This window comes from Chelmon rostratus, chromosome 11, assembly GCF_017976325.1.
Source record: "Chelmon rostratus isolate fCheRos1 chromosome 11, fCheRos1.pri, whole genome shotgun sequence".
Classification (NCBI taxonomy): domain Eukaryota; kingdom Metazoa; phylum Chordata; class Actinopteri; order Chaetodontiformes; family Chaetodontidae; genus Chelmon; species Chelmon rostratus.
The window spans coordinates 18,994,905-19,021,634 of record NC_055668.1 but is presented as its reverse complement, the minus strand read 5'-3'; the positions used below and the strand labels follow the sequence as shown (position 1 = coordinate 19,021,634).

The 26,730-nt window shown below is 42.4% G+C and overlaps 3 protein-coding genes across 4 annotated transcripts in view; 2 read left to right on the top strand and 1 right to left on the bottom strand.

Annotated features, from left to right (window-relative positions):
* The first annotated feature begins 157 nt into the window (after window positions 1-157).
* ifngr1l (interferon gamma receptor 1-like) lies at window positions 158-13,304 on the top strand. The gene is made up of 7 exons (XM_041948155.1): window positions 158-354; window positions 7,686-7,803; window positions 8,507-8,688; window positions 9,622-9,818; window positions 10,062-10,239; window positions 10,627-10,745; window positions 10,868-13,304. Exons 1-7 carry the CDS (start codon window positions 288-290, stop codon window positions 11,231-11,233), a joined length of 1,227 nt encoding a protein of 408 aa, XP_041804089.1. The 5' UTR covers window positions 158-287; the 3' UTR covers window positions 11,234-13,304.
* A 1,369-nt stretch (window positions 13,305-14,673) lies between these two features.
* On the top strand, window positions 14,674-26,534 carry il22ra2 (interleukin 22 receptor, alpha 2). Of its 2 annotated transcripts, none has more exons than XM_041946991.1 (6): window positions 14,674-16,184; window positions 16,563-16,683; window positions 17,561-17,742; window positions 17,921-18,063; window positions 18,493-18,650; window positions 19,851-19,960. In XM_041946991.1, exons 1-5 carry the CDS (start codon window positions 16,127-16,129, stop codon window positions 18,640-18,642), a joined length of 654 nt encoding a protein of 217 aa, XP_041802925.1. In that variant the 5' UTR covers window positions 14,674-16,126; the 3' UTR covers window positions 18,643-18,650; window positions 19,851-19,960. The 2 variants fall into 2 exon arrangements, with proteins under 2 accessions (XP_041802925.1, XP_041802924.1); XM_041946990.1 differs by having other exon boundaries at window positions 14,679-16,184; window positions 19,950-26,534.
* Window positions 23,284-26,730, bottom strand: part of map3k21 (mitogen-activated protein kinase kinase kinase 21) — a 24,418-nt gene continuing 20,971 nt past the window's right edge. Inside the window, exons 8-10 of the mRNA XM_041946989.1 lie at window positions 26,234-26,328; window positions 25,086-25,916; window positions 23,284-24,999 (exon numbers count right to left, since the gene is read on the bottom strand). Coding sequence (XP_041802923.1) covers window positions 24,629-24,999; window positions 25,086-25,916; window positions 26,234-26,328 — 1,297 coding nt within the window. The 3' untranslated portion in view covers window positions 23,284-24,628. The remainder of the gene's footprint in view (window positions 25,000-25,085; window positions 25,917-26,233; window positions 26,329-26,730) is intronic.

Below are 26,730 nucleotides of genomic sequence, written 5' to 3'. Positions count from 1 at the left end.
AGTGGGACTTTAATCGCACCCTTGTTGGTAAATTTATTAGAGAAGTCGCATCAATATGTTCGGCTTTATACAACGCGATTTCTCCTGCGAAACGACAGCAAATTGGTCTCTTAGGTATTTGGAAGCGTAAATTTACGAGCTTTGGGAAGGCATCTGTTTGGCCAGTGTGAGCGAGAAGCCGCTGGCTCCAGGAGACGTGCGCCTGTTGTGTGTGCAGTTCCGCAAAGAAACGTGTGATTAGTTAGCGTCTCCCCTCTTTACGAACAGCGGTTTGTTGCCTGTTGAGGATGGATCTATCAACATTTCGTCATGTTTTCCTCTCTCTCGTCTTGCTCCAGGTCGTAGCGGCCCACGGTGAGTTAGCTACGTTGTTCTTCATGTATTAGCTAACTCCAATCTGCGCTAAAACAGCAATATTAACTTACGCTCCAGAGCCTCGAACTATACCGAAATTGGGTCACACGACTCACGAAATTTCAGGTCAGTGTGAATGTCGGGGTGTGTTCGCCATGTTTTGGTTTGTTTGAGGGGGGGGCGGGGGGGGTGAGGACGGACCCGCTGGAAAACACCGTGAATCCCAGCTAACGTTAGCTAACGGCTGCTGTCAGGGAGTGGGAGCTTTTTCCTGGAACTGGTGCTGCTCTTTAAACAGGCGAGTTCAAGGTTAAGGTGATATTATGTGATACTGGTATTAGCTTTCTGGGTTCAGTCTGTAAACGCAACAAACCAGCGAAACTGGTGCTGTGAAGCTGCTCCCTGTTAACGCTGTGCACAATTACAGGACATCATGTCTGAGCATGAAACGTTAACCACCGTAAAATATTGAATTTGATGGGGGAGCAGTTATAAGGATGATGAGCTGGAGTATCTCTGAAACCAACTCAGCCCACACAATCACAAATTACCTGCCAAACGTCACAATTACGTGCATTTAATCAAATACACGCTTGTACGCTCACAAATGGCTGATTGGATGAATCCGCTGCTTCAGTAGATTTGCCCTCTCTGTTTGTGGCCTTCTTTATTTCCTCTTTGTGCTTTTCAGTATTACCCAAGACACTCTGTGTGATGCATTTCTGCAGATCTGTCCAGTTTTCCGTGTAAGGAGATGCAAGCAGAATCATTATAAAGTAACACAACTCTGCAGAGGTCAAGCATGCATGCAGCTGTATTTGGGAAGTGGACACAGAGTGGAATATTGTATGCTCTGCTACATTGACGCACATGAAAAGTGGCACCAGTTCTTTAACCTTTGACATTTTGCTTCGATTGACATGCAAGACACTGAACATGCCAATAAGAAGTGGTGCAGGGTGGGTGGAGGATGATAAAAGTAGAAAGCAGGATTCACAGCTCGGGGTGTGGAAGCAACATAGATTGCGCCACAGCTCGAAGGATGTTCAGTCAGTATGTTTTAATTCTCCGACCAAATTAGCGTTTCTCCTTACGTCAGCTCTATGCTTTTAGATCCGATATTGTTCCTAGACCAGCGTACTAATGTCTGTAATAGGACTATTGCTGATGGGGTGGCTTTAATGGCCATTTTTGAAACATAACCAATCTGATTCATTAATCATTTTCAGAGGCATCAAGTGAGTGTGAATCAATTCTCTGCAGTGCAGATCAATCTCAGCGAGTAGCTGTTACACACTCTGCACGCTGGATGCTATAATGCATCCTCAGCGATGTTTCTTGAAGCGTAGAGCTCTAAACACAAGCATCGGTGCACCCAGACCCCATAAAGAGCACAGCGACACGCAGACCACAGAGCTGATATGTGGTGAAAATAATCGTTCATTGCAGCTTTGTTACTAAAAACAGTAAAGAGTTAATGACACATATAATAACGCTGTCAAATGAGATTTCTTCAATTTGGAATATTCTGCCAGTCTGTCCAGCTAAATCTTACTCAGCTCAGGTGGCCACTACAGTCTTCTCTATGGCCAGTGTGTGTTTTCTTGTTTAACATAGCAGCGATCAGAGTTTCCCGACACATGTAGTGAAATTAGTGAGGGGAATTGAATTCCTTCCGTAGTGACCGCTTGGAAAAAGCCCTTAAAGCATTTTCGCTTGGAAGTGGGCCTGTATTTGTCGAGCGTCCTAAAATAGGGAGTCACCCCTAACTGGTGTTGTGGAAAATTTTCCCGGTCTGCCTATAGAGAGCCAAACAAACCACTCTGGAAAGCAAGTAACGTGCACAAAGTGTTTAATCTCTATAGAGAGGAGACACAGTCACAGAACCACACGGCAGTAAGCAGTTCAGAGTTGTGCTCATTGATCAGATGTTTTCACCCCATTCTTATAGTCTGACATGCCTTCGGCCTTAGCAGAACTTGTTTAACAGATGTCAGCAATAAAACTTGGTGATGTCCTGTCCTCAGGAATTTACAGTTACGTGTGATAACATCAGGTCATTTACTTTGGCACAGTGGGGTACAACAGCTAATCCACCAGGACATCCTCAAACAGCTAAGACCATGTATATAAACTAGGAAAACAAAATAGAAAAGCATAGAAACATGTAAAAATTCCATCACACTGGCCAGAAATTCTCAGGTGACCTATTTTTGTTAGACGTTTAGGATTAGAAATAAAAGCAATTTATAGAAATCCAAATTTAGGAAATCAGTCCCATTTCAGCCCACATTTAGGAGAGCTGTCATAAATGCTGCGTAGTCTTGCGGGTGTAGCTACATGTTGAGGGATTTGAAACTACACACGTTTTGTGAGACAGAGAACTCATTAACATCCTGTCATTCAGAGGTGTGATACAGTTTGTGTGTAGCTGGACCTCTGGTATATGATCACAAACTGTGGGTTTGAATGTGTCACTGTGGCTTTCACAAGTTCTAGGTGTGTTAACGCAGTGAAACGTGTCATCAGCCTGCTATGATTTTGTGTGGTAGAGACCAGAGTACTGAGATGTTTGAATGCATTCCCCTGAAGCCACTTGCACAACTGCAATGAGTCACAGCACCATTTGATTGGGGTTTTCCAAGGAAATATACACCTTACATTCGACTTTGCTTTCATTTATGCCTTTGAATAGGTCCTCCAGTTACAGTGCCGTGGCTCACCTTATAATCAGTGTGCGTGTTGTGGAGACAGGGCGAGAGGGAGGACAAAGACAAACAACTGACGACATATTGGCCAGTTATCAGTTTACCAGCTTGACAGTTTACTAGAACTCTAGAACCCTCTAACGCAGAGTGACAACGAAAGCAGTCGTTAGAGCCGGATCAAACTGTCGATTAACTGATTAATCAGTTTATAGAAAATGAATCGGCAACTGTTGTGATAATTGATCAATGGTTTAAGTTTCTTTTCCAATAAAACATGACCCAAAGCTTTTCATTCATGCTCGTGTTCATCTTTTCTCTGTTTCTAATTTTAATTTGAATATTATTGGGTTTTGGACTTCCGATGTGAGCTTGGGCTGTAGAACATTGTGGTGGCCATTTAAAACTTTTTTTTTTTGCATTTTAAAGACAAAAGAAAAATTAATTGTTATTTGCAGCGTTACTATCAAGTACTGTCAAGAAAGCCGACGTTAAATGTCTGGCTGGAATTATAATAACAAGTTGGAAAGACAGGATGGAAGCCGCCATTTGTCTTGCACGCGATAGTCTTCTAGTCTTCTTCTAGTCTTCTTTTTTATCATTAATTGTGGGTTCATGCAAGTCTTTTGGATACTAAAGTAGCTTTAATAACAAAACAAAAGCTTGCACATAATTAACATGATCTGCTATTGTGCTGCTGCTGTTTACTTCGGTTATGCATTGTGCAACACCCCCTGTTGATGGTGCGTCCTTCATTACAATGGTTCTGCTCAAATTCTTCTTAAATGTGAACTTTTAGTGGTTTCTTCACTCCACTATGATGGTAAACTGAATATCTTTGGGTTGTGGACAAAAAATCAGATTTGAGGACGTCATCTTGGGTTTTTGGAAACATTGATTGCTGTTTTTCACAATTTTCCGACATTTTATAGACCAAACAACTTATCAATTAATCAAGAAAATGACTGACAGATTAATCGACAATGAAAATAATCATCACTTGCACCCCTAGTATCTGGTTCCAAGAATCCCCAACAGACCCGAGTCAAGAACCTGAGCTGATTTGGTGGAAATGGTGCATCTTTAATCAGTTCCTGATTTGTTTTAAAATCTCATCTGTTTTGACTCTTGTGGGTCTTGTAGCTCACTGTTCTATGTTGCTAAATAGTTGCTGGATGATTTTTTTTTAGCATGTGCTTTGCTGTTTTGGCGTTTCCTTGATGAGTGTGAACTTCTGCATTGTGCAGTGTGAGCCCATCTCTTTATCATCCGGTCCATCTCTTGTATTTTCTTCCTTTTCACTTCTTCTGTATTTTGCGTCAGCAGCTGTGGTTGAGCTGAAGTCTCGTTCTGACTGCAAGTATCAAGAGAGAACAAAAATGCAATTGCATCTCCAATTATCTGCAAACTCGATCAGAGACATATAAGTACTAAAATATACAATGTAGAACAATAATATAACAATATCAAATTAACCAAATTCTGCCATATATTGCAAAAGTACTGTAATGCAAGCAAATGTTGAAGTGTGGATTATGTAAATTTACTGTAATTTCATGCTGTCATTTATGCAGTTTTTATTGCACAACAAGTTGTCAGACTTAGGTTCACATCCTGTTATTACTTTCTATGCAAAACATATGTTTCTCTGGGCACCCAAAATGTATATGAACTCATTTTGAAAGTGTTTTGTATCAGTACTGAGGAACGGCTTCAGCCTTTTTGTGTTTGAGTGACCTCCTTTTTAAGTCTGATAGCATGTGCTCTCTTCCTGCTTCTGAAAGAGGTTTTTGCTTTTGTGTGCACAAATCTTGCCTGCTTCTGTTGTTTCTGTTTTCTGTGTTCATAAGGTGGTACTTATCTGCTTCGCTCAAATCAAGATGAAAACATGAAAATAGTTTCTACTTTTTCTCAGCCTGGTGTTGGGTAGATGGGTAAAATTAAGATAAAAACTACAATGACGCTTTGAAAATCACTCCCTTTAAATGGCGTTTCATTTTACGTAAAGTTGTGCATTTTTCTGTGCAGATTGCAATGAGATTGTTCACCAGAATTAGAATTCTTTCACAGCTGGGATTTAATGGATAAAACTTAGTTGAACACTTGCCATAAGGAAATTCAGAGTGATCTATTTTCTCTTGTCAATATATATGTTTTGCACTTTCAGCTTGTGTTCAAATCACCTTGTGATCAAACTGCCAGAAAGTAAAAACAGGTGTTAAGATTGTGAAATGTTAACAAGTGTGTTTGTGTGCATGTGTGTGTCGTCGTGTGCGTCTAGACCAGCCCTGTGGTGACAGCCCTCAGTGACCAACTTTGCTGTTGCGGTTATCACTTCTTTTACAGTGCATATGCTTCTGAGATTTCTGTTTCACTCATTTGTCAGTTTGTTTGTGAGCCTCTCTGTGTTTGCGTGGGCGTTTGTTATCACGTGCATGCACGTAAATGTTAGTTCACAGAAGAAGTGAAACTGAAATGTATGCCGTGTCGTCTTTATTGAGCTTTACAGTGTCACACCAGGCCACCGTCGCTTTTTGCACATTAAAAATCTCAAACTCGGCCTTGTTTTTTACCTTAATTTTTGCACCTGTTGCTCATCTTCTTTTTTAACACTGATAGAGAAAATGTCATCAGTGTGGTAGTCTGATAATATGTACTCCCAGTCTGAGCTGGCTTCATTTAAACCAACCGCTTTGCCGCCATTTTTGTTGACAGAGAAATATGAAGAGGACCAGCCCCACAGTGCTTGCATGGAATATGCAAACAGGTGTTTATGCCTGCATGATGAATGTGCAAACATGATGGCCATCTCCTGGTATTGCTTAAGCAAACCACAACAAAGCAATGATAAAAAGGCTTTATTACTGAATACGAAATGGAATTGTGCCGATTTTATTGTGATTATCTCTAAAACAAAAAGTAGAAATACATGGGAGCCTTTTGAGGGATTTAGATTTAATGCTTTGTGACAAAAATGGAAAAAAGGAAACAAGCAAGCAGGGGAGTCACTGGTGTGTGTGTCCTTCCTGTAACGGATGAAATGTCAGGTTGGGGTTTACATGCACTGGATTAAAGAGCTGGTATCCGCAGTCCTGATCGGCCCTGCCATTTATATCTCTTCCTGTCCCGTCTTCCTGCAATGCTGCTGAAATTGAATCAAACCACAAGTCACTGGAGTAAGGATCAGTTACTACGGGGGTTAAAGGGAAAGCAGTCTGTTTTGTGTGCTCTGCTTTTGCTAGTTTGGATTTGAGGAAGTGTTTGCACTGAGAAGGCTGTTAGGAAATGTCTTTTTTTTTTTCTGTCTTTCAGTCGGCGTTAGACGAGACATTGCATTCAGTTTCTGGTCACAAATTGAAAGAGTCCAGTGCAAGAGAGGAGCAGCAGTTGTGCCATTTTTCTCTCCCCACAACCAAGATTAAAGAAATTAAAATGAAATAAGATCAACTTTGTTAATCCCCAGCTGGGGAAGTTTGGTGTTACAGGCAGCATCAATAAAAATACCAAACAGCAAATGCAATGGAAAATAAAAAATACAAAATAAGAAGTTGATTTATATGTACGTTACATACAAAAGACTATAGAAAATATATTGCCAAAGGAAAGAACATTAAGTACAGTATTTGCTCTGCACAGTTGTTTCACAGTAGATGAATAAATATATATATGTGTGTGTGTGTGTGTGTGTGTGTGTGTGTGTCACAGTAGAAATAAAAAAATATATGCATAGTGTAGTATTTAAGTAAAAATGAATGTAATATTGCACAGGTTATAGGTTGTTTGGGGCAGAAGGATGTTTTACATTAGTGCAAAGAAAAAAACCAGTATGTATGTGAGCACAGTGCTACATTATCCGATGCTTAAGTTGAACAACCTGGTGGCTGTTGGAATGAAGGACCTGCGGCAGCATTCCTGTTCACAGAGTGGATGCCGTTGCTTAAGGAGCTGCTGAGGGCCCACACAGTGTCATGCAGGGGGTGGGAGGGGTTGTCAGTGATAGATAAGAGCTTGGCCAACATCCTCCTCTCGCCTGCATTCTCAGTGGTGGTCAGGAGGGCAGTCCAGGACAGAGCCAGCCCTCCTGACCAGTCTGTTCAGTCTCTTTCTGTCCCCCTCAGAGCTTCCACAGCCCCAGCAGATTGATCTGTATCCACACTTTTTCCTGAACTGAAGGCCAAAATATTTCCTGACATTGTGCCCTTGGACTCGTTGTATGTTTTAGAGTTATGCAGGCCACTGTGTCTGTGTTTGGAAAAACACTTACACCCACTGTATGAGGTTCACCAGGAATATATTGTTTACCAGTGCCCTCTAGTGGGGAGTTTAGGTTCCTTAAAAAGACGCAGCCCCTACTTTCACAGACTCCAACCCACGTAGAGGACAGTGTGAGGTTTGAGTTGAGAGTCTGTTAGTGACCCAAATGATGAATAGATCTCTTCTGTGCAGAGGGGGAATTTCTTGCTTTCTTAGCAACACATATTGAGCCAATATTTTGCTGCTAGCACCATTCGAGGTAAAGGAATTTGGCGGTCTGATATGAATTGACTGATTTTAATCTGATGTTTGAAGACATTCGGTGCGCCTCAGGAGATCTACTGTCTGACATCTGTGTTTCTGTTTCCACAGTGGAGCCGCCGACCGACGTGATCCTCCACTGCCACAATCTGCACAACGTCGTGAAGTGGAATTATGGCCAGTCGTTGCCAGATCTTAAATTCAGAGTCGATATAGGCACAGTGTCACGGTTAGATATAAATGGGTTTCTCTTTGTATGCATTACCTGCTAAATATCTGCTTGCTAGCTTAAAACTATATATTTTTTAAATGATCTCTGTGTTAAACTTCACAAACAGAGTACAGTCATGGTATTTGTCTGCTGTAACACTATTTTAAAACACAGTCACACAGTACACAAGTAACATTTGCCATGTTAATATGCTGATGTGCAAATCCTTTTTTAGGTGAGGGTTTGAAATAGTTTCAAGTGAATAACAGATATTTAACAAGATTTTTATTATAATGTTTAACTAGATATGATGAGACTTTATCATGTACTTGTTGCAACAGCAAGAATAAAAAGGAGAGTAAGAAAAACAAATAGACAATAAAAGAGATCCAAAACAAAATCAACTATAGAGGCTTTGTACATTATATACAGAAGAGCATAAAAAAATATTGCCTTTTCACAGTGAAAAGCTGCTGTAACTAGCCGCCACTCTTGCGGCGCCATCTGTTGCCATTTATTTTTAGAGCATGTTACATTGTGTTATGAAGTATTAGAGCAGGCCTAAAACTCTTGTTTGTTTATAGCTACTGAAGACATGCAGTATGATTATAGTAGAAACCTGTAGCTAATGTGGATCAAGCTCCAAAAAAGCTGATCCTACAACTTACCATTGGAGTTATTTTGTCATTGTTTTCTGAAGTTTCTCTCGTTGTTTCCACAGCCCTCCTAGTGAGCTTTGGGTGCACGGATCAAAGCTGGAAGCTGATGTTTCATTTCTCTCCGATCCAAGTGACGACTACTATCTAACTGTAACTGCTGTGATTGGACAGAATGAGTCTGATCCCGCTCCTCAGGAGGGAATCTTCTTCAGCTATTTCATGGACTCGCCATCACATCAGAAATGTGAGTAGTGACGCCAGTATTCACTCCACCATCTCCGACAACTATAAAAACCTTTGATGCTTGATGTGGTCGGACAGCACGCCTTACAAATTAGTCCTTGTTGATTGTGACCGGACCCTGGCTGTACTTGCTGTACACGCTTATTTGAGCTAAATGCTAACGTGACCCTGCTGACTAGCTGACCATGTTTGCCATCACAGTTAAGTGTTTGCATGCTAATATTTTCTGACTAGCACTAAAACACTATATACAGCTGAGGATGATGGGAGCATAACTTGTTTTGCTGGTATATTTAGTCATAAACTGAAGTGCTAGACAAATTAAAACTTTGGCCTGATGATGGCATTAGGTGAAAAAGTGAAAGGGTGAAAAGAGTCATTACTAATGGATTTTTTTTCCATTAGATGGAGTATATCAACTGCAATTACCTTTGTACATAATGTATATTATGTACATTATTACAGTATTTTAATAACTTTTCTATTGATTTCTGTGAAAAACCTTAAAAAATGGACCAAAACACTTCAAAGTGGCCTGTAAAGGTTTTGATTACGAGTAGAGCTCTGGAGCAGTGTCTTTAAATGCAGGTCATTATCGTTTGTGTTGCATGCACACGCACAAGGATGCACATGCACAAAATGTAAACAGACACAACCATGAAGGCAATGTGAAATACAATTTCATACTGTTCCACTGATCAACAGTGAAAGCGCCTGCAGAGGCAGAGAAGAAGACGACTGCTCAGCAATGTTAACATGAATGTAAACAGCACACGTTGCAAATGTGTTATGAGGATGAAATGCACGTGTTTGTAAGGCCTTGAGAATGCATACAATGTGTTTTAGTGAGACAGACGACAGATCTCAGTATATCTCGGTCTCCAATGTGACAACATTCAACTAACAACTGAGTCGTCTTCATGTTGGTTTCCAGGTGTTGTGGATTTCCCACCAGTTAACGTAACTGCCCAACAGGATGGCAGCGTCCTGTTCAACTTCATGCATCCCTGGTTGTTGTACCACCAGAGGATGCCCGGCAGTCGAGATGCAAATCGTCGAAAGAAGAAAAGCCACGCGGAGATCATCAACCGGCTGCCTGAGTTTACGTACGACGTTGAGACCGTCAGCCAGGTTGGATGTCAGAATTTCACATCTTTGATGTTATAATGACGCTGATGAAACTATAACTGCAGAGGAAATGAGCTGCAGCCTTTTCCCGATGTAAACATCACATAGTCGACAGTGATATTGTTCATAGTTGTTTCAGCAGAGGCAGAAGCAGCAAATACTGCGGTTAACGCAGTGTTGTTATTCAGCAGTTAAACACTGTGCGAACGAATGACTCGTCTGCATCGCTGTGTGTTGTGTGTGCAGAGGGAGCACCACGAGAGGTTCAGCTGTGAGCAGAGTGTGTGTGAGGGGAAGCTCCTGGCGGTTCCCGCACAGGAGAAACACTGTCTGAAGGTCCGAGGGGAGATGCAGAAAATCTTATTTCAAGCCACACAACAGTACTGCGCCCTGCCGCTGGAAACGACGCCAGCTGAGCGAAACGGTTGAGTGCAAGTTTTTTTTTTATTTCTTTGCCTGTTTGTTTGTTTTTTCCTGTCAGGATTTTCAAGATTACATGACAGTCAGAATGGTTTGAAGCTGTAGCCTGATGTTTGAACACCTAAGATAAGCCAGAAATGCAAGCTTTATGACCAGTGAATGTTCTTATAGGTGGAGTTTTCCTTTGATACACACTCCTCCGTAACAGTAGCCACAGCTCCTCCACATAACTGGATTTTCATGATTTGTCTGTAATGGTCCCTCACATCCACAATGAACTTGACTGCAGCCTGCGGGTGCAGCAGGTACGGTCAGGTGTGTCCGACACCAGGCTGAAGGTTTGATAATCGGGGGCCAGCCATGTATTTACTTTCACGTCTGTTTTGTCTAGATTACATCTACATCATCATCATCGTGGTCGTCGCCTTGGCCTTGATTGCAGTTTTTTTTATCTTCTTCATGGTGTACAAAAAAAAGACCAAACCCTCGTCTTCTTTTCCGAACTCCATGGTATGTTTGTTCAACTCAGCTGATTCTATTTGACAAGCCTTATTTGAAGAGAAATTAATTGTTTTGAAAATCCTTGAAGAATTCATCCCCACTTTTTCTTAAAATTTCTTTGTGCCTTAAAGACGTTCACGAGTCGACTGAGGCAGTGGACTCTGGGGGTACCCCGGGATCCGGTCTCGGTGCCAGAAGTGGAGCCTACCTCACCCACGTACCTACTGTCAACCACAGAAGACAACGAGGACACAGGATGCACACCTGTTATTTCCTCGACTGAGACTGACTTCCGTCTGCCCATTGGGGTGCCAGCTGACGATGAAGGTGTGTGCGATGACGTGGAGGTAAGTGATGGCGAAGGACGTGGGTACATGCCGGGCAACTTGGATGAAGATGAGACACAAGTGTTCAACGGGGCTCCCTCTGATTACGAAAAACGTCCGGTGTTTGTGGAGTTAGCCCCGGATGAACAGGCCGAGGGCTACCGCTCCTGAAGCTGGAACTGAACCCGGAGTGTTCGATTCGGTCACATGACCCACTGTGGTTACAACCCTGCGCTCATTAAAACATAATCAGCTACCAGAATGCTAGCAGTGTACTAATGTTGCTCTTCTTAATGATTTAATTTCTGATATCCGCTCGTATGTGAGAAAGCACCTCATATTATGGATAACAACGGGACGTAAAACACTGCACGCACGTGCGCTTGAGACGTCAGATTTCCTGCTGAGCTGCAGCGCGGGGTGTTGAGATGATCTCTGTTCAGACACACAGTCATCTTTTACGGGATTCAGAATCACAATCTGCTTTTATTGGCCGTGCAGCGAATCCTGCAGAATGACTCCAGGAGGCTTGACTGCTTTATTTCATATAATACAAATTCAAATTCTGTCAATAGTATAACATTCAGATACTGTTTCATTAATGTTTGTGTCATACAGTAACATCTATTTGCGTCTGTTTCATGCACGCAGGTATCACTGTGCTCATTGGTTACTGTGCTGAGAGGTCAATATTCTGTATTCACTGTAGAATGTTATGTCTTAAGAGAGTATTGTGAATGTCGGTTGCTTAGTTGCACCTGTGTTCTAACTTCTGTCATGTGACATTTTTCTGACTGAAATGGAAAATTTGGGGCGGCTTTAGTTACAAGACAGATTTGATCAAGTCGATTGGATCGCTGAAATTAGCGAGCGTGGCCTCGCGAGTGCAGAGAGTCTGCAGGAGGTCGCTCGCCCCGTCCTTCGCCTCACCGACCTCCAGGTTGATCCTCCTGCAGGAGGAGGAGAACGAGGGAGAAATGAATAAATGATTGACTGGAAACGCTCAGCTAACGGGCCAAGTGCACTTTTATAGGATGTGTGGGTTTAGCTGTTTCCTCAGATCCAATTTAAAATAAGGGAAACTCAAAAAAAACTCTGTTTAAGAACTGCAGTTAATTCTCATGAAATGAGTGGCTGTCTTGCACCAAGGATAAAGTGATGTGATGTTCTGTAACGTTGCATCTGTTAAACTGTTTATTGTGTCTTACCTTCATCTAAGTTTTTGAGTTGAATACATTTTGTGTATTTTTACTTCGATGGTGTATTATGTGTTTAGATTTCCGTGCGTACAGTGCTGAATGTATGAATACAGTCTGAAGTGAATGAGCAGCACAGAGTTCCTCTCCTGTCATTGGTTAAACTCGGGAAAAAACAATTTCTCTTCGGCAAAATTACACATTTAAATATTTTTTCCCTATTAACAAAATCCCTTTAAACGGCTCAGATGTAAGCTTTGCTTTCACTTAGCATGTATAGATGTATAAATATGCAAATAGTCCCCGCCTTTATCTCCACCAGGAGCGTACCGACTCACCTGCATCAAACACACAGAAATCCCTGAGGGAAAACTCCTCCCTTGTGCCACATGCACTTGAGTTACCCAGCTTTTTCTTGCTAATGCTATGCTAGCAGCTTATGAGGATGTGAACAAAGTCACGTGAAGTCTGCTTTCCAAAAAATGCCAGTAATGAATTAAGCTGTCATCTAATCCAGCACCTTAGCTATCTGTAACTTTCTCTATCAACAATCCTGAGATATATAAAACGTGCCGCCAGCTTTTGACATGAATCACATTTCAAGCATGTTGTTTGGACACAAGTTCCTTAAATATGTGACTTATAAAGGCCTGTTTGTGAGACTATCTTTGGTCCGTTGCAGTTTCAAGGTGGAAATGCTCAGCCATCACGTTTGCTGCTTATATCACCCACGGTTTGTCTTGCAGCGTGTTAAGAAAACGCGTTATGGCCATGGGAAAATGGTGCTTTTACATGTGCCAAGGATTCAGTTTCAAAGCAGATCTAAACAGCAGCCAGACAGATTTTCTGGGTGCAGTAACGTTCGAATATGTTTTTTAATCTAGTTAAGCTCATTAAAGTCTGATTTAGCCAGTGCTGTGGTGCTGTTCGCGATCTTTCCTCTGTATTTACTCACTACCTCTGTGCCTTCGCCCACATGTCTCCTGTGTTACCTGATGTCTTGTTTTTCTTAAGCATTTCGCCATTTCAATAAAGATCAAAACGTGTATTGTCTTCCTTTTTCTGTTAGTACGCTGCTCTAATGAAGGACGTGGTTAAAAACAAGAGGGGACTTTGTGATGGATGTAAACAGAAGCTGGTGTGCAACAGCTTAAACCCAAATATGAGTCCCAAGTCTTATGTTGACCAAATTTCTGTGAAATGCTGCCATTAAAGGAAGGGAAGTTGGTATTTCAGTGTAGTTTTTGCCGTGGTACTGAACCGCTAATGCAAGGCCATGTAACGTCACTGCGCAAGGGAAGAAGCACACGTCATGATGTTTCATGACATTTGAGAAACCGGCTTTGTTCCGTCCTCTGGAACCAGTGGTTTGAGTGACAAGGGAGACCTCTTTTGTGTTTCCTTCCTCTTTGCTGCGCGTGGGAGGAGGGAGACCTTTTTTGTTTGTTTCCAGTAACGATCGATAACACACTTCACTATTAGGTGTGTGTCCTCGGCTGATCATGGGTTATCTCAGGGTTTCTGGTAACCTGCAGCAGTGATTCCCTTCCTCTTTTGTGTAATAACAGCCCTGTTAGATGAACTCTAGTACCCCTTCATCAGCACCAGTTAATTATATAAAGGTCAATATTACTGAAATGCATTTACTAGTACCTGTAGTACTAGTAAAAGTAGCATTTAACCATTTCTCTACGACTTTTAACAACGTCATAAATGTTTCCATTACTTTTAGCTGACAATTTCAACAATCTGAAAGTAGTAAAAGTAGTGAATGGTTGAGATAGCAAACTATTTCAACCATTTATCCATTACGTTTAATGGTACATAACCGTTTATCCACACTTTAGATTTTTCAGCACTTAACAACTATCCATTACTTTAACAGTTTCAGCAGTTTCAACCATTTATCCACTAGACCATTTATCCACCAGACAACTACGTTAACCATTTATCCATTAATTTTAGCTAACAAACCACCAACAAACATTTATTTTTGTATGTTTCATTGTGTATTAGCCCATTCATGTGGCATCGGAATAATTGGAAAAATCATTCCTGACTGGGAAATTTCATGTGAGCCTAAATATTTTGTTGTTTTAAAAAAACAAACAAAAAACATTAGTTGCTGTCCACATAGAGTGATCTTGATTTAAAAAGTTAGCATTAACCCTGATAACAAGTCAGGTAAAGCAATATTGTAGCTAGCATGTTTTTTCCCAACTCTGGGAAATTGAACACACCATAAGACATTAAATTTGCCCAGTCGTGAATCAAAATTGTAAAAACTTTCCAAGTTGTTGTTGGAACTCGGCAAGGTGTTTGCGTGCATTTTCCCAATCGAGGATTCATTTTTCCATTACTTTTAGCAATTTCCACCTTTTTTTTTTCCACTTATAGGTTTTTCACCATTATGTCAGTCTCTATTTAAACTATTCGTCTTTGACTTTTAGCTCGCTGTTTTACACATTTTAGCTGTTCAAACTTCTCTGCTCATTTGCCAGTTTTATTAATGCTGCTTAGAAGTGAGAATTTATACTGAATTTACATGATAGACAAGAATAGAAATGAATCTGTTGAAAAATGAAAAATTACAGTAAAAACCAATGCACTCTTGATAAAGTGATGTAAATATGAATTTTAATTTGCACAATCAGGATTTAGTAAACCGTTCTGCAGGATTTGACAACAGCAATATCTCAGTATCTTCTGTAAATGCGTATAAACTCATTAACAATATAATTTACATGAAGTGAGTGAAACGAGGCTCCTTCCATCTCACACACAGACTCAGTTACAGCAAGCAGCTGCACGTCCATCAGGTCACAGGTTTCGAGTAAACCGTTGATGTTACCATTGAAATGTTTGGACAGCAGATAGTTTATCATTTGTTCCAGCAATGATAAGGTGTGGAAATTCTTCTCAAACAAAAGGACAAAGGGCAAACGTTTCACACAATAAAAAAAAAGCAACAAATGTCTGCGGTGAAATTAAAGTGGGACATTCCACTTTCCTGCTTTTATCTTTTTTTTATTGTAGATGTGACCTTTAAACATCTGCTTAGCCTCGAGAGAAGACGCTCATTAAGCAAACACATCAGTCGAATCCAGAGTGTGGAGAAGCTTCTTTTGCTCTGAGGGTTTACTGGCAGTGTAGCAGGAGAGCTTCGAGGCTGAAAACTCTGTTTGGATAAAGCTAAACTTGCATTTTTCTTGTGCGCAACACAGAAACTGATGAGAGAAATGCAATTAAAGACAATGGAGTTACAGCTTAGTTTGTTATGTTACTAATTTCCTTTCCTGAATTTATGGTTACTAAACATGTGTAGGTGTAAAGTTCTTTTAGGAGGGCAGGAGGGTATGACAATTTTTTTCAGTTTTTTACCTGCCAGCGTTCATTTTTATCTCTGCTTTTTAAACATTTCCCACATTGTGTGGCATGCATACAATGTATTTATACCATTACCATTACAGTAGAACAGGCCGTCACCCCCTGATCAAACAAGACAAGGGCAGGTTTATTGTTACAGTCAGTGAACGCATCATTGCGTGTAGGCTAGGAGGTATAGCACAGATAGGGCTGGAACACTGGTAAAGTGATCCATCAGTGTTTTGCAATGAATCCTATCACGTGTGAATTGCACAAAGACGTACTTCTGGGAAAAAAAAAAAATCAATGACTGTCAAACCATGTAACATTGTCGCAGAGCACTCGTTGTGTCAGAAACGCCATAAATGGTCCATGCATCACAGAGAACTTAAAAGAGGAAGTCGCCGGCGTGTTAAAGGCGGCGGTGTTTCCTACAGCATCAGTCCAGTGTGGCTCCTTGTGTTCGTTGGCCCGTCTGTCGTCCAGCAACAGCATCAACGCCATGACCCGTGTGCTGCTCGGAGCCGTGCTGCTGGGAAACCTGGCTGTCACGCTGCAAGGTAACCTCTAATATATCAGTGTTCAAAGTGGTGTGGATCAGTGGTGTTAATGTCTGACTGACTGCACCTTAAATCTCCAGGTCCTCTCTCAGATCACTGTTCAAGTGTTAAAACATCAACCCTCATTTATGGGTGTAGCTTTAATTTAATGGTCTTTAATAAAATCAGACTAACGTTACCCACATTTCTTTTTTTTTTACACACTATTCTAACAGGTTTTAATCATTTCTTTACTTCAGTCTTTCTGTGTTTGACTGTCTGTAAAGCAGTTTTTCCTCTCTGATGAGGAGCTTCTGTCTAATAACCACAAGAGTCATTATTTTACTAACCACTCCTTCTTTTTTTATGAATTTAATCGATGCTCTGAACTTCCCTCAGTTCCGGCGATCCTCGCTCCACCCGCCCAGGTGAGGTTTGACTCTGTGGACTATAAAAACATCCTGCGCTGGACTCCGCCCACCAGCAGCACCTCCCTGCAGTACTACGTCCAGTGGAAGATGTGAGACACTACACACACACATACTGTAGGCACACATGTACAGTAGATCTGCATTTAACAGACATTACAATATTTTCTCAATCAAAAATGGATAAATTAAAAGAAAAAAGTGATTTTAGACAGTAAAGCTTTTCTTTGCTTCCAGCATGCAAAAATATGCATTCCAGCTCATCTTAAAGTCTGTTGTTGAGTCCTCAGCTCCTTTCATTTTATTAGATTTTTTTATTTGTTTCAGTACTTCCATTACAGCATACCTTTTCAGGTACTTGCACTTTACTTGAGAATTTCCTCTTTTCACAGTTCACTTAACTTTAGTCTCTGTGCAAATTCAGATTGATGATACAAAATATAATCAACGAATAAATTATGATGTCAGAGTGAAATCGGTTCTCTGCATCTGAGTATCAGCAGCAGTGGGACCAGCTTTAGTTTGCAGCCTTGGTCACAGGCAGGAGATTTAACCTGACAACCTGCGGTCGATGGTGGGAGAAACTGCAGCACCTGAAACAAACTCTGCGCAGAAAGGCCCTGCACCGGCTGGAAATGTAGAAATGTAACCAGATTAGTTCATTTTAACAGGGGGATGGTCCCAACTCCAACCCCATAATACAAACAGTGTGTGTGACAGAGGAGATTTATATGAATTCTGTGGACAGCAGTGTGTCCATGTCGCTCTGATCATGAAGGCGACACTGCTTTATATACAGGCTGCAATATATTATAGAGTCGAGTGTTTGTAGCATGTAGTTTGGAGAGTATTATGGATCACAGATGAAACATGCACAAACCTCAGTCAGATAAAGGATCAATGGGTCAGACTAACCGACCCCTCCGCCCTGCACCACCCCTCCTCTCTGCATTTGTGTCCACTCCTCAGTTATGGGGAGTCTGAGTGGTTGGAAGTCGACGGCTGTCAGGGGACCCAGAGGCACCAGTGTGACCTGAGCGGCGTGACCTCTGAGCCCAGAGAGTGGTACTACGCCAGGGTGCACGCTTCCTCCCTGCCCTCCATCAAATCAGCCTGGACTCTGTCGCCAAGATTCAGCCCACGCTGGAACAGTGAGTGTTTATCCTCCTCCTCCTCCTCCTCCTCCTCCTGCCTTGTAAACAATCACAAAAAACCATAAAAGCTATCAAATAAACCCTCCACTCCCTGTCTTTTTTTGTTGCACTTTTTCACTCTTTCGTCACTTTCATCTTTTAACTTTGTCTAAACACTCATACCTCTCGTCTGCAGCCAAAATCAGCCCCCCTGTCCTGAGGCTGAACGTCACAGAGCAAGGGATTGTGGTCCGCGTGAAGCCCCCGAAGCTGCACGTCCGGAAGATGCACAGCAGTCTGCAATACAAGATCTACCTCATACACACCAGCGGAGAGGAGGTACACACACACACACACACACACAGTCATTGCACATCAGCCTCAAGAATACATGTGACAGATAATGAACAATTAGAAAAGCTGTTGATTAATTTAAGACTAAAAGAATCGCCGTCATGGTTACATTAATAGGGTTTTTACTTCAACACATCCACGTGTACATTAGAAACAAGCTACATTAACTTGCTGTTACGAAATAGAAGAGGAAGAAGAGGGAGAGGGGGCGGAAGAGGAAGAGCATAAGGAGAACAACAAAAAACAAGAACAGCGACGGCAACAAAAAGAGAACGACATGAAGAAGCATCTTTTTTCGATGCGCACAGTTCATTGGTTTCTCAGTCAAAGCTCAGTTTGCACCAGGATGGTTTCACGTGAACGTGAGGAGCAGAACGCTTCCTCAGGGTTTACGGCTCGCCGTCTCCTCTGCAGGTGCTGTTTGAGATGAGCTGCTGCTCTAACAGGCTGACCCTCAAAGAGCTGAACCACAAGGCCAAATACTGCCTCCAAGCCCAGACCGTGATCCCCCTGCAGGCCAAGAGCAGCGCTCGAAGCTCTGCGAAGTGCGTCTCCACGCTCTGATCGCACAGGTATGAACACACGCACTCTGATCCACACCTGGAGGCGTCTCCTGTCCATCATTCTCATTATTAGAGTCCGAGGCTGTCTTTATTAATATTATTATTGTTATTCATATGCTATTATTTTTCTGCTGCAACGGCTCAAATTGTCGTGAGCTGGAATGAGCTAGAAACATGAAACTGGGAACGACGTGCAAGTGCTTCCCAGGAAGTATGAGCCCAGTCGGCCAGGTGGTGGAGCTGTCATTAAGGCCCGTAAAGTTAATTTTGAAAAGTTTGCCCCCTCACACTTCAAGTCTGATTGACATGAAATTGGACACACAAGCCCAGCTCAGTGTGCTCAACAAAAGCCTCTAAAAGCCGTAAAAGTCCGTCATGATTTGTTGCATTTTGACTTTATGAACAGCAGAATTCGTATAAACATGGCCGCCATCACTTAGCAGGAAACTGGCAATAACTCATTAACGATTTGTCCAATTATCCTAAGTCTGGATTCTGATCTTCAGGCTGTGTTTGGGAACAGGTCTACTGAAGTATTTTGTTCCCGACCTATAGGGGGCGCCACAAATATCCTCAATTTAAGTGTACATGGGCGAGTATTAATCATAATCTGAAGTGGCGTATTGATTGGTACAAGAATGCTTGGCCGATCACATATTTGCTCCTAACTCAAGATGCTTTTGAGAAATCCTGATTAAACTCAGCGGAGGTGTCCTGCTCGCCCTCCTGAGCAAGCACACCGAGATTCGTTGAAATCCGGTGACGGGGGGACAAATGGCAGAACTTTGAGGGCTCAAAGTGTCTGATTGGTGTCTCACCTTGTTTGAACAGAATTACATTAATGCCTGAAAACTTTAATTTGATTTATTGAGCCCAGAATCGTTGGTTTTCTAGCAGTTTTTCAGAGTGAAAAAAAGCCACTTTGTCCATGAGAGTATGTTCCAAGCATCTGCTTTGTGTGGCTGTGTCTGTGCCGCACACGGAGCAGCCGGACAGTATCATTAGCGAGTGAAAGCTAAGCTCTCCGTTTTAACAAAAGATCACCAAACGAGAAGTCAGGTATCAGCTGTCGCACAACAATCGCCCGAGGCAGGGAGACAGAAAGAGGGAGGGAAAATGAAACTCCTGGAGGAGAAATCCTAGCAGGAGAGTTTCTCCACAATGACTATAATTACCTCTGCTCACCCCACCTCTTTCCTCTATTTTTAGCTCTGTGATGGATGTGTGGAACGGTGGTGAAGCCATCCTGGACTGTCATTCATTCATCTTCTCCACTTTTTCTTCTTCTTCTCCCTCTCCCTGCTGTAGACAAACCCTACCGACATGATACACTGAATGTCTGGACTCCATCGGTTCAGCTCTAATCACCCACCGCTACCTCGACGGCTGTAGCCATAAACATCCGTGCCAATTAAAGTGATGCACTTTATTATTAAAAGCGCTCGGGATCTGACTGTGTAGGTAAACTTTTCGACTTGAATGACTTCATCCTCCTGAACGCTGCAGCTTTTAAAAAAGAATTCAGTCTGTGAAGGCTTCTTGGAAATTGACAGAATGATCTGAACTCATCCACTCATCAGCTCTTTGAGCCACTGAACCTCACCGTCTTCCGCCGATGAAGGCTGTGAGATGTGGGTCAAAGCTCTGGAACGATCTAGTGAGTGAGTTCAGATTATATTGTCCTCTTTTTTTATTTTGTTTTGTTTTGTTGCTCATTTTCAAACTTTCACTTCACTTGAAGAGCACAGTGGGGTGAATATGATGTGTCAATATGTCTTGTATTGTCGTATATTCTGCAACAACTTTAATTAGTCAGCACTCACTCAGTCTTACAGGTCTTATGCAGTGTGTGTGTGCGTGTGTGCGTGTGTGTGTGCGTGTGTGTGTGTGTGTGTGTGCATGACCAGAGTGTTACCTTTCATGCATGCTGATATCCTTACTTTTTCCTGTTAAATGCACAAAATTAAATTTAGTTTTGTTTGCTGCTTTGTCATCTTTTAGCAAAGCGCTTGCTAAAACGCTATATAAGATGTCAGATTATCAGGGAGCTTTACTGTGAATTACTGAGCAGCCGCTGTTCAGATGCACAACTCTGAGAATGTGTCGTGCCGGATTTATTTGCTGCATGTGTAATATTTCAAATAAAAGCCACAGACACTTGTCAGTTCTGTCTCACAGGTTTTGAGTTAATTTGAGTTTATTTTGTTGAAACTTAAAATTTAAAAGGCTGGTGTTATTCTGGATTTTTCCTATTGTCAGCCGATCCCATGAAAGGATAATAATCAATAATGTGTTTATACTCTCTCCTCATAGTTTACTATGTCTGTGGCGCTCAGCCCCAAACCCACTGATTCCAGCTGAAGACTCAATACAGCCACAAATATAATCGTTAAAAGTCCTTTTTTAAAAAGGTGAGTAATTTTCTTAAACAGCTGGGCGCTGTTGTTGTTAACAAACGCACTCAAACAGGACTAAATAGAGCATTTGTTGGGGACTACTTTCAGACGTGGATGAATACGCATTTTGTGTGCTAGCCAGTTTTCTAGCAGGAGGATGGTGAATGTGGGATCATGGCAATGAAGCAAGTGCAGTTGGTGCAGCACTGATTAATGTAATGTGTATCAGTAATGGGTCTGGAAGGGAATTTGAAAGCAGTAACATGATGGGGTATTTTTATGTTGTGGTAACGTAAACGTTCTGAGTATTTCTTCCACCGCTGCTTAAAATTTATGAAAAAACAGCATCTAACATTTGTGGTGATTCGGCATCGACAGAAGAAGAAAAAAGCAGCACTAGTCTTGATCTCGACTTTATTCAAAATGTTGATAAACTTGATACTCTTGATCAATCAGGCGTGAAATAACCAATACTGTAACGATAACAAAAACCGCTCACTGAAACAGATGCACTCAAAGCTAAATCTGACACATTCAGCGTGACAGACACGTTCAGTGATCGACAGGAAGTGTTGCACCTAACAGGAAGTCTCGTTGTTTGATCAGAGGGGGGAGCAGCGCTGCACTGCGCCTCTGAGGTTGTCGAGAAGTTTTCGTACAGAGCAGTTTTTCTTTGTAAGAACTCCTCACTAGCAGCTAGTTCATTTAGTGGTTTTGGTCCTGAAGTCAGAGAGGCCTTAGTGCTGGTAAAGTTGAATTTGGTCCCATAGCCAGAAGCCTGAATGCACCATACTGATGACTAGAATCACAAATATTCTTGCTGCAGTTTGTCAGATGTAGTGGAATGTTTTTCTTTGCTGTTAACCTTAATACACAAAACCTTTTCGTTAACCACGAGCCAACAAAGTTTTGTGACTGTGGACGACAAACTGCAGACTTCAAACTCAAATACAATATTTTGAGGGGAATGTACAGTACCAGTGCATTATGGTATTTACAAATTACCCTTAATTTGTAAAAAAAAAAAAAAACAACGGGTAAATACAGTGACATCTTGGCTTGTGAACTGCACCTTTAACAGCTTGATGATTAGTAAGGCCTTTACAGTGTTTGCTTGACAGTCATAAAATACAGAACATGGGATACTTCACATTCTAAATCATAAGATGCCATAGTGACACGCATCAGGAATCAATCATATTTACACCATTTGGGAGTTCATATCGTGCTGTAAATGAGCCCTTGTTTCGTCCTTCAAATTTGGACACATTTTCTAATGAACTTCTCAAACAGACTGAAGTAAAACAGCGATTAAAAAGTTGGGGGGGGGTGTAATCATCAGTCAACAATTACGAGAGAGGGCCCGGGAGTGACCATGGAAGTAGGTACAGTGTATATCCCGCACAGTCTGACCCCCATACTGTCAAGCTCACAGAGGTCCAGAGAAAAACCTGTTTAACAAATCAGGATAATGAAGCCTTTGTTAATCCTGAGGAAGCCATTGAACTGGCTGCAGGTGTACAGTGTGATAATGAAGGGGAAACTGTGTCTGCACGCTCTGCAGCCAAGTTCTGTCCTCAAATGTCTCCAGACATTCCTGAGAGCTTGATGAGATAAAAATCTGGCTACAAGGGGAAACCGTTAACTTCATGTGGCTTAAAGAAAAACAAAAAAAACAAACAAATAGAAACAAGACAAACTTGACTCAACTACACGTCAAACCAATTAAACGTAACATTAGATATTTAACTAGGTATACTTAACTAATAATGGCATTGTGGGTGAAATCTGACACACAGTGGAGCATTAAAAAAAAATCATTTGTTTGCATAAATTGTGTGCACATGATAAAACTGAAGACATGAATTAGACTTAATGAGAACTTGAAGGCACAGGGTTTATCTGGTTTACAGTACAGGTATTGCAGTTTTGTGCTCTAAATGTTCTTAACAGTGTCTTAAAATCCTCCCGTGTGGCCACTCCCGGGCTGTGTAGTAATCCTTCCACGACGTCAGGCTGACATTATGCTGTAGGGCTGCACCGAATAGTCCGAAGCGTTGTTCTGTTTAAACCGGATATTTCTGCACAGTTGCAGATGAAGATCAGGCTACACTGATATGATTAGTATTGTAGAATTAGCCATATTCCAGTGGTGGCTGTGTAGGACTGGACCTGACTTGTCTGATCTAATGTCCAATAACTCTCGAGAATTGGAAAAAAAAAAAAAAAAAAAAAAAAGAGAGAGAGAAAAAAAAAATTGTTTTTTGAATGGCTACACATATTTTTGTGTTGGCAAAAATGGCAAATTATATCATTAAAGAAAGCTGATTTAATAAAAAAAACATATTCAATCTGATGAATCGCTTTTTTGGGGGTGACGACATTATAAAACATGACAATGAAGCTTCATTCGAAAACCACAAAAGCTTCGAAAAACCCCCCAAAAAGACATTTGGTGCAGCCCTATCACGCTGTGTCATTACAGTTCCAGCCAATCAGATGTCATCAAGGGGATTAGACTCTACATTTGTTAACTTGGAGTTTTTCCTGACATGAACACATGTGGGTGAACTCTGCTGCAGTGTGCTGACTAAAAAAAAAAAACAACCTTTTCTATAAATACTCTCGGAACAATCCACATTAGCAACACATGACCACGATGGGCTTTTAAAATTTGCTCCGACTCTTAAGGGAAAAGATTGCTTTGTAGGACTTCCAGTGTTTTTCTACCTGCATCTCTAAAATCTTCAGGGTATTCTGGGATCCAGATCCAGTATGTAACCTGTCCGTAGAACACAAACTGTACTGCAGCATCGCTGACTTTTACAACAGTCATAAAACAGCATATACGCAATACAAAACAACTGCCAGCATTAGGCTGATGATGAATAAAAAGAAATATTTACAAACGAGGCATAATTATTTTTTTGTTCAACATTTTAAGGGTACATGCATGCATGATTCTCAAGTCAAAAAAATCTAAAAGCGTGATCGCACAACTTTGAAACTGACATGGAATGTACGTCCTGCTGGTTGCTACGGTAAGGTCAAGTCTCTTCATATTAAATTACCTATAAAAATATATATATAAATAAAAAGGTGAGGGTATCGTGTTGCAAAAGCTGCAGCAGCGGTCAACGTTTAGCTGCACCGACAGAACGAGGAAGGTAGAGGGCGACAGAGAGAGAGATGAGCAAACAAAGGTGGCAGTCGAGCACCGAGGGATGAGAGGAAGAGCTGCTGATCCAGCTCTGGAATGTTCTGTTCAGGTTTCAGAACTGTGTGTGTGTGTGTGTGTGTTACAGAGTGAGACGAGGCAGTGTGTACGGCCTCACACATTAAAAGGCCGTTCTCAAACCGGGAGGGTGCACACTCTAGAGCTGCTGTGACACAGATGTCTTCTCGAAGTCTCAGACTTGGTTACGCTCTAGAACACTGACTCACTATGTTCTAGAACTAAGACAAAGCTGGGTTCTATGTTATAGAACTTTGAAAAAAAACAAACAAGGCAGCCTGGTTCGAAACCCTCCAGGAGTTTGAGGCCACGCTCTAGATTGTATAGAAAGAACTGTGACCACAGCAGATCACTTCTCAAGAGAGGAACTCTTTCTCCAGCTCGAAGACCGAGGGCCGTGCCGGGGAGCTCTGAATGCGGCACAGCGGCACGGTGCAGTCTCGTTTCTGGCCCTCTGTGTCCATGTCCAGCAGGGAGCAGCCCACCCCCACCTCCGAGGACAGCACTACGTTCAGGTTTTGTGCCGTCTTCTCTCCGGAGTAGTGGCCCAGGGAGTAGCTCTTGTTGCGTCCTCGCAGCAGGGCCCAGGCGTGGGGTTTGGCCCGGAACGACACCGGTCGTGGTCTGGAGAAGGCCTCACCACCAGAGGACTTCTCTGATGCTCCGTCCTTCTCTTTCTCCTGCTTCTTCTGTGTGGCTGGAGGAGGCAGAGTGGGGGGGCCATTAGCTGGAAACAGACAGGAAAAATAGTTTTACAGACTGTTTACTATAAATGCTTACTTCCCTTAGCCTCCCGTGTTTTGCGTTACTCACTGTTGTGGTTGGTGGTGTATTTCTTCCTGCGCAGACGTGTTCCTGTGTTGTGGTTGCTCTGCTCCGGTGGCTGGCTTTGGGTTTGCACTGGTGTCTGTGTGTTAGCTGCAGTCCTGTTACTCTGGCCCTCTGTAGAAGCTGCTGGACTGGGTCTGGGTGGCTCTGTGTGATGATTGACAGCCATGAGCTCGACCTTCCCTGGGCTGGACTCTGACACCTCCGCCTCAGACTGTAAGAGGCACTTGGTGGAGTTGCATTCCATTATGGCTGACATGGAGATGAGATTGACCGGTTGGGTGGAGGTGTGGTTTGATGACGCCTCGTCTTTGCGGGAGCGACCACTTGGCGGCGAGGTGCTGCGGCGGAACCGGGTCGCACGCTGAAACAGGCCCTCCTTCTTCTTCCTCTCTTTCTCCTCACGCGGGGGCTCGCAATCGTCCCCAGGGGCTGCATTTTTGAGAGCCTCCCTAATGTCATAACCAAGCACGACTGAAGCCAGCAACGAGCCGCAGCCATACAGCACGGAGTCAGTCTTGCGGCGAGCCGGCGTCCGCTTCAGGCTGTTGGTGGGGGTGAGCTGCGGGGTGGTGGAGGTGGACGAGGTGGACGTGGTGGTGTAGGGGTCGTCTGCGGTCTCCGGTGAGCCACCCTGACCTCCTGCCCCGACCCCTGGATCTCCCGGCCCGCAATGCCCGCCGGGGCTCTGAGGCTGCTGCTCGTCCCTCCACAGAGGTAGATCGATGTACACCTGGTTGGGGAACTTGAGCTGCTTTGGCTTGGAGCTGCTGTCAGGACATTCCTGGGAGAACGCCTCGTCTTTACCGGCACCAGCTGAAAACACACACATTATAAACACATGACAGATCCTCCTTCCCCATACGAGCAGCACTGGTTACACTGCACTGTACCTGCCACTTGACGACAAATAACCCTGAAGGGTAAAATGAGGACATTCAACCCCGTTTTAAATCTTATGAGTAAACAAGCACTCAGATTTAAGTCTGTTCAGCAACAGTTCTTAGTCACTTTAGACAAAATGTCATGCCATGACAGTAATTAATTAAATATGAAACAAATATGCTTAACATAAATAAACACACATATACACATTTTAAAATATACAGCATCACAGTGGATTTTCAGCTCACCTTGTTCAGCAAACAGGGCAGCCAGGGGGACAGACTTCTGGGACTTGACCAGGCTGGTGGACCAGGGGTTACTGCCGTCTGACAGAGGACGCACTCTGAAAACGACAGACATCATAAATACTCAAGGCAAATAGAAATTCTACCAGTCAGTAGATGTTCCTGTGGAGCAACGCACAGACTCGAGATGGTGCTGTTGACTGAGTGGGTCTCAGGATGCAGTGAGGCCGACATTATCTTTGAGCTGGTTATGCAGAGGGTCTGTGTTACTATGCACCAGAGCTAACAGAGGATTTCAAAGTTCTCTTTGGAAGCCAACATGTCAGAGTCTGACTCTGAGCAGATGTTTTAAGTGACATCCTCTCGTGGGTATCTCAAATTAGCCAACTGCGATAGAAAATAAGACCAATAAATTAGTACTGAAATCATTTTAACTTACATTACAAAGTGTGTAGTATTTTAATGGTATCTTATCTTCTTTATTGTTGTAGAAAACAGAG

Excerpts from the sequence above, each read along its gene's own strand:
- il22ra2 (XM_041946990.1), top strand. The coding sequence starts at position 16,127 with ATGACCCGTGTGCTGCTCGGAGCCGTGCTGCTGGGAAACCTGGCTGTC. Across the intron at positions 16,684-17,560 it reads TACTACGTCCAGTGGAAGAT|TTATGGGGAGTCTGAGTGGT; the intron begins GTGAGACACTAC and ends TCCACTCCTCAG. Across the intron at positions 17,743-17,920 it reads ATTCAGCCCACGCTGGAACA|CCAAAATCAGCCCCCCTGTC; the intron begins GTGAGTGTTTAT and ends TCTCGTCTGCAG.
- ifngr1l (XM_041948155.1), top strand. The coding sequence starts at position 288 with ATGGATCTATCAACATTTCGTCATGTTTTCCTCTCTCTCGTCTTGCTC. Across the intron at positions 8,689-9,621 it reads CTCGCCATCACATCAGAAAT|GTGTTGTGGATTTCCCACCA; the intron begins GTGAGTAGTGAC and ends GTTGGTTTCCAG. Across the intron at positions 10,746-10,867 it reads CTTCTTTTCCGAACTCCATG|ACGTTCACGAGTCGACTGAG; the intron begins GTATGTTTGTTC and ends TGTGCCTTAAAG.